Genomic DNA, 7361 nt, shown 5'->3' with positions numbered 1-7361 from the left:
GCCCCCATTCCCTGACGGCCCCCTCAGGACCCCTGCCCCATCCACACACCCCTGCTCCCTGTCCCCTGACCGCCCCTGGACCCCCACCGCCCCATCCAACCCCTCCTCTCAGTCCTGATGGCGCCACCCCCCCCCCGCCCCATCCAACCACCCCTTCTCCCTGTCCCCTGACTGCCCCTGGAACCCCTGCCTGATTGCCCCCTGCTGCTCCATCCAACCCCCCCACTTCCTGACTGCCCTCCCGGGACCCCCGCCCCCATTCAACCCCCTGTTCCCCCCCAATCCCTATCCACACCCCCACCCCTGACCACACCCCCGAATTCCCCTGCCCTCTATCCAACCCCTCCTGCTCCCTGCCCCCTTACCGTGCTGCCTGAAGCACTGGTGGCTGGCGGTGCTACAGCTGCGCCGCCTGGCTGAAGCCGGACCACACCGCCGCCACCACGCAGCACAGACATCGGGTCAGGCCTGGCTCTGCAGCTGCGCTGCCCCAGGAGCTCACAGCCCTGCTGCCCAGAGCATTGCGCTGGCGGCGGAGCGAGCGAGCTGAGGCTGTGGGGGATGGGGGAGACAGCAGGGGAGGGGCCGGGGCTAGCTTCCCGAGCCAGGAGCTCAGGGGCCAGGCAGGACGGTCCCGCAGGCCGGATGTGGCCTGCAGGCCGTAGTTTGCCCACCTCTGTCCTATGCTCACTTAGGGCATCCTCCCGCTCTATACCCTTCTGTACACCATCCATACAGAGCATTTCACAGTGATTCAGGGGCTTCCTCCAACTGCACCAAAAGCCAGAGATAGTTCATCTGCAAACCAGGCACCAGTGACTGAATCTAGCAGTGCCACTGTGGGACTTTTCTGAAGTATTTCTGAACCCGAAAGCAGCATTTATTTAAAGACTGATTTCGCATGGAAATGCCACAGGTCAGTGCTCAGCACCTGCTCTCAACTCTCAGTTCCCTTCTGTACTTAGTTTCTCCTGATTAAGATTAATTCAGTGACCGTCCACTTTTAACATTATGTGGCAGCCAGTTTCAGTGATGCCCTCCAGGATATGTAGAAACAGGAAATCTTCCACCCTTTCTTTAAGCTGAAGCATTGAGCGCTTACATTAGCTCCTGTGCTAGATAAAAAGCAAGATAACCCTTTATGCATGACAGAGCAGTAGGGATGATTAAATAAACAAATATAAAAGGGGCCTGAGAATCATCCGAAAGGTGATCCAGGACCACACAGCAAGTGTGCAGAAAAGACACGCTTACAATGTTCTATAAAAACATCACACACAACATTGGAGGGTAAGATGAAACAAACGTAATTCCTCTAATGGAATGAAGAAGCATTTCCAGACACTTTCTTAGAACTCGGGTAGCTCAAAAACTGCTTATTAAAACTTCCAGCTTGTAAGAGTCCTGAGCGAGGACAAGTGCATTTCATATGTCTGAAGAGATGTGCGTTAGCAATAACCAGGATTCTGGGTGTTTGAAAGTCCCATTCTGCACATGTGCTCTATGTTAGTTTCCAAGTTTAATATGAATAAAATATGACTTCAGTTCTTTTTTATTCACTGAACCAATTCCAAGTTCCAAGGAGATCCCCACTTTCTCATGCTGCTTAAATAAATCCATGGCAAAATAGGTAGTTGCATCTTTTCTGCGAAGGATGTGCAATGAGAATCCTATTAAAGGGGGGTGGGGGTTGTTATTTAAAATAGTATTAAGGGACTCTGAAAAATGACGTACACAGGTGCATAAAGGTACCAGGGGCTTTACAAACACAGCAAGTCTCATCCTCTGCCCCCAAGAACTTCTATCCTACATGCCTAATCCTGGAAGGTGCTGTGTGCCTTCCAGTCCAACAAAAGTCAATAGGAATTCAGCACCTCACAGACTAAGAGAACATAACATTTGGTAGATACAGAGGGGGACTGCTCCAGGCACAGGGGGAAGTATGAGGTGAACCTACACCCTGAGTGGGAGAAAGATGAAAGCAGCAATAAAGCAAGAGGATTGATATTAAAGGCTGGGGGAAAAAACAAAACAAAAATGCTTCCAAGTTCCCCAACCCAGCTTTCACTCAGTCAAATGAGGCAGAAAAGTACAGGTGCATTTCCTCCTCACAGTACTGTTAGTAAATCTGTTTCCTGTTCCAGTGTGTGCACTGCAGCTGCCTTCAGACAGAACAGTCTGAGCCAAGGAGTGGTAAGAACCTCGGATGTGAATATTTTTTATTTATTGTGAATATTGTTAGAATCTATCTGGATCTCTGTAAACTAACTAACAACCTAAGGGAAGGGTAGAGCATACAGCTCACTAACAAGCCCTACACTCTGCCCAGCCTACTGGAATTCATGCCCTAAAAGAGAAGAGTGTGCAACACAAATCAAGGAGAAGCCGCAGAACCATACAGGAGACGCATGGAGGGTTTTTTTGGGGGGGAAGGTGGCATGTTTATACAGTACTGGTTGATGAGAAGGGACATTGAACTGTGGGTTTGATCCATTAATGGAGGTATAAAGACTTGTCATCCTAATGCCCTGTCAGGGCTCGCTCGCTCTCAGATCTACCTGGAGGAAAGGAAAGGAAAACATCCATGGAAGGAGAAGAGGCAGATGTTCTGAATCGTAGTACTGGCTTCAATATCTCTTTGCTTGCAGACAAATGCCCATCAAAGTTCTGTCCAGTTTCTATATATCATATTTACATAATATGTATGATCTACGGTTTAGAAGTCCTAACTCCTATGTTCTATTCCCAGTTCTGCCAGTTTTGCTGTGGACCTAGGGCAAGACACTTATCCTCATTGCCTCAGTTTCTCCAACTGTAAAATGGGACTAAATAATATCTATTCCCCTTTATAAATCACTTGGAGACTCTTCGAGGCTATATATGTGTATAGTAGTAGTATTACCACCAACTTCTAGCCTTGGTTCCAGAGAATAAAAAGCAGGACTGGTAGCTCTGAGGCCAATATAATATTAATCGGCTCTTCGTCAGATTATTATTCCTCCTGGACTGACTGCAGTCCTAGGAGTATGTTCCTGAGAACTTAATGCTGACATCAGCGGAAATAGTCACAGATAAACAGAAGGACATAAGGCCATGACTGTCTGAAATGCAAGATGACAAGAAGCTAAAAAGTATGGTTCTCTCATATCTCACTAACCTAAAGTGTACCTATGAGGATCTTCAACGTATACAATCCTGTAGCACCCAGATTTATGCACAACATAATGGAACCAATCAAACAGGGTAACTCTGGCCAGTAGCCAGGGCAAACCTGAGAAGAGAACCTCTCCATAGAGAGTCCATTCACAAACAGTGTAACCAGGGTCCAAAAACATGCAAGTACTACTACATCTGTGTTCTATGATGGACCAGTTCCACTGGACATTGAAAAGATAACAGTGGAGAGAGAACAAGAGCCTGAAAAGGATCCACAAAACTGTCAAGTGAAACAAAAAGTTATCCTGACTCCAAAGTTGTTTGGAGCACTTCCAAGCAAACATTTGTGAGCAGACCTCAGACTTCACCTCCTCACCATGGCACCTGCATTGCTTCCCCTTAAAGGAGTATAAATACTATAGAGTCAAGGGTTTCCCAATTCCCAAGCTGTTCCTGCAGCCTCTCCTCACAAGAATAAGGGCTGAAAGATCATGCCTTTAGTTGATATTTAAGCAAGAAGTACTACCTGAAGATAAAACAAGAGCCAAAAAACTGAAATGTACATCTTTAATATTGTGCATTCACTTTACACCACATTAACCGTTCACAAGACAGACTGCATCATACTGTCCTCCTCTGCAATCTCCAACATTTCCATTTGCAGCTAGAGACCAGCTTTGAGAGTCTTATAGCTCCCCTCCCCGACCACAGATTATTACAGTGCTCCACAAAGTACCACTTGCTTAAAAAAAGAGAAACAAAAGACAGTGTTAATTTAGTGCCACATTCAAGTACTACAACCAGAGTCCTCAATCTGGAATGTTGTAGAGCTGGCTCTATGCAAGAACTGCAGCCAGTGCTCCTGAATCGCCACCCTGAAACCCAGCCAAGTGTTTGGTTCTACAAGATAGAGTGCTTCTCGAAGGGAACAGTCAGCTCCTTGGCTGCAGACTCATCCAGAAACCAGTGCAGCTTCCCAGTATGAGGCTGGACAAGAGCAGCAGGGAGGGGGTTCTCCTCATCGCCTTCCAAAATACGCTGTCCAAAGAAACAGAACATTAGCACTGCCAGTCCCACTAATCTAGGGGGATCATAGTGCAATGAGACAGTCATGGAAGTGTTCACCATGCCAAACAAACGCTCTAGAATTGGCCAAAAAATTTTCCATCAAAATGTTTTTTTCAATGGGAAATGGCTTTAACTAGATGGATGGATTGTTTTTGTTAAATTTGGGGTTTTCATCAATTTTCTTCATTTTTAAAACTTACCTTTAAGATGGCAGCTTTACTTTCCCCTGTAGCAACAAACACAACAGTCCGTGCTGCATTCAGAACAGGCAATGTTAGAGTTATCCGCTCAGGTGGTGGCTTCGGAGAATCACTAATAGAGGCAACTATCTTCTCTTTTTCCTGCCACGAAAAACAAAGCCAAAGTTTGAAAATTGATCAGAACAGTGCAGAGATAGGAGTCAAAGCAAAGGACAGCCTCACTGAACTCAAGCTTGTGCTATTTGACTATGACTAAGCAGCCAGTAAAGGGAGACCAAATATCATTATCAGGCCTCAGATCCTGGTCGGCATTAATCAACTTTAAAGTTTTCTAGGCAGACTCATGCATCCATGTACAGCTCCACTGAAGTCAACAGGGCTCCATATGGGCACAGGGTTACAACCACATGAATCAGATTGCAGGATCAGGGTTAAGCGAAGAGGAAAGAGCCAAATTCCATCTGCTTTTCCTCTTGTTCCCACTTTCCTTTTTTAAAAATCACATTCCAAATACTGGCAACTGCCAAGTTCTAATGCCATAACTCAGAGCTGTTCATCAAACTCTTAAAACAACCACACACGCATGCACTCAAACTTACCACCTAGAGACAAACTAGAATGGAAAAAAAGGCCTGTCACAGTAATGAACAAATGCACATTCTTATCCCAGTTTACAGTATCCCCTCCCTGGGTCTGTAAAATCACCTGCAGAAGTGGATGATCTGGAAATAGGGAGCAGGTGTGACCATCTGGCCCTATTCCCAAAATCAGCAGATCAAAGACAGGCATGTTCTCACCTTGAAAGGCCTGCAAGAAGGATCAAAAACCCAGAGAGATTAGAGAGAGGAAAGCACAAATGAGCACATTGAACAGAAAAAGGAGATATCACTGCAAAAGTATAAATCACATCAGGAATAAGCCTATATAACCTGCTGAACACAGGGTGCTCACACACTGCAGTGAATTTCTGTTCACATATACTGCTTTCTGGCATCTCACAATTGAACACACTGTCACAGAATGCAGCTGGGTTACAATGGCAGAAGCTCAGCAGTAGGCTGTACACCTTTGGTTTAGCAACCAAACACATTATACATCATTAGTTTAAAAACAGCATACACATTCCACTAGAAAGCCTCCCCACTAACACACACCATCTTCACCAGCTAAAGAGTTCCCTCCCTGAGTACGAGCACCACATATACACCACAGTAAACACATCTCATCCACAGCGATATTTAAAAAAAAAAAAAAAATCATATAGGACACGAAAATGAATTTAAATTTCTTTAATCTTATCAGCATTCCAGTCTATGCAAGTGGACACCAATTCCTGGGTTCCCAAGATGGCCTCCCCAGTTTATTTGGGGAATTCAAGGTCTTGGTCAACTCAAGAGTGGTCTTGTTAAATTAGTTGGCTCCAAAAGCACTATGTGGGATCTTTTGGGAAGATTATTAGCAGTCCATCATTTTGGAGCACAAGGATTATTACAGAGAGATAATTTAGGACAAGAGGACTGAATTTAGGTTTTGTACTTGCAAAAAATAAAGGTTTTACAGAATCTATGATTAACAAACATTTTAATGACTTTTTTGCATTTTAAGTAGCATATTCCCGGGTGTTTGCGGAACATTAACATTCCCCTACAGCATTGTCAATTCAGAAACAAAAATTTCATGTTAATACATGAAAACTAGTCTGAATTAATTCCCCTAGCTAACTGAAGTGCAGTAAGAAAGCAAGTAACATTAGCAGTAAAAAGTAAATTAAGTGTTTAAAATTCTCTGTTTGAATACCAGCAAGAGTTGTTGGTAACACAGCCAGTGGAACCTATTTAGTAAATTAATGACTTTCACTCTTACTTGAAGAAGTATGATATACAAAACAAAAACTTTCCACTGTACCTCTTTTAACTTTTCAGCATAATCTGAAGCAGCCTCTTCTACAGGTAGTGAGGGGTTAATGATAACCACTTGATTTTCTGGGATGGAGATCTTGGAGAGGAGGTGAGTCTGAAAGAAATAATGAAGACCCTCAAAATTCTAACCAAGAAGTTGAGCTATATTGTTTTACATAATGGGATTTTTCCCTACTACCAATTAACAAAATCAGAGTACATTTACTTTCATAACTTTTGGAGATAACAGCATCTGCTGGTGAATGGGAATGTCAACAGGAACCAGAGATCCTATACACTATATCCATATACACTTAAAAGTTAGGCTGACACAGCCAGGTTGGTCAAGGTGTGAAAAAAAGCACATACCTGAGCACTATAGCTATGCCGACTTAAAACCCAGTGTAGACACAGCTTTGTCCGTGGAAAAATGGGTTACCTTGGTCTTAGCAGGAAAATCTAGAGGTGTTGCAACAAACGTCTTCTCTACATTCCTGCCCCGATAGCACCCAGGGGGTTCCCCCGCGTGCAGGGCGGGTCCCCTCATCCTCCCCCGCGTGCAGGGCGGGCCCCGCAGCCCCCTCACCTTGTAGGCGCCGTACGTGCTCTCCGGGTCCTCCACGGGCACCAGCCGCTCGTCGCAGAAGGCCAGGACCCAGCGGGCGGGGGCAGCGGGGCCAGAGAGGGCGGCGGCCGCGGGCAGCTCCTGGGACAGGATCCGCACCAGGCTCCCGCCCGACAGCCCCAGCGAGAAGCGGCCGCCGGACTCGGCCGCCCGCTGGGCCACCAGCTGCGCCAGGGAGGAGCCCAGTTCTTGCGGGGAGGGGAACACCGAGATGTGGCGGGGCACGAAGCCAGGCATGGCGGGGCCGGAGCAGGGGACGGGGCGAGGCAGCAGCCGGGCCGGAGGGTGCTGGGCGGAGCGGAAGTTTGGGCAGTTACCGAGAGACAGCCGGAAGCTGGCGGAAAGGAACCAGGAGCACAGTGCGGAGAGGGACGAACATCCACGGGACACACCCGGAAACGGAGTAGTTAGAGC

General features: G+C 46.4%; 1 protein-coding gene across 1 annotated transcript; it reads right to left on the bottom strand.

Annotated features, from left to right (window-relative positions):
* Positions 1-3705: 3705 nt before the first annotated feature.
* Positions 3706-7275, bottom strand: PGLS (6-phosphogluconolactonase). Its single transcript, XM_024212547.2, has 5 exons — positions 6909-7275; positions 6330-6437; positions 5130-5231; positions 4425-4565; positions 3706-4194 (listed from the first exon to the last, which is right to left on the bottom strand). Exons 1-5 carry the CDS (start codon positions 7182-7184, stop codon positions 4057-4059), a joined length of 765 nt encoding a protein of 254 aa, XP_024068315.1. The 5' UTR covers positions 7185-7275; the 3' UTR covers positions 3706-4056.
* Positions 7276-7361: the final 86 nt, after the last annotated feature.

Source organism: Terrapene carolina, unplaced genomic scaffold, assembly GCF_002925995.2.
Source record: "Terrapene carolina triunguis isolate 2854851 unplaced genomic scaffold, T_m_triunguis-2.0 Scaffold833, whole genome shotgun sequence".
Taxonomy (NCBI): Eukaryota; Metazoa; Chordata; order Testudines; family Emydidae; genus Terrapene; species Terrapene triunguis.
The sequence above is the reverse complement of the archived record's forward strand: the minus strand, read 5'-3'. Positions and strand labels throughout refer to the sequence as shown.

Coding starts and splice junctions, on each gene's coding strand:
- PGLS (XM_024212547.2), bottom strand. CDS start 7,184: ATGCCTGGCTTCGTGCCCCGCCACATCTCGGTGTTCCCCTCCCCGCAA. Junction 6,438..6,908: donor GCACGTACGGCGCCTACAAG/GTGAGGGGGCTG, acceptor TATTTCTTTCAG/ACTCACCTCCTCTCCAAGAT. Junction 5,232..6,329: donor ATGCTGAAAAGTTAAAAGAG/GTACAGTGGAAA, acceptor TCCTTCTTGCAG/GCCTTTCAAGGTGAGAACAT.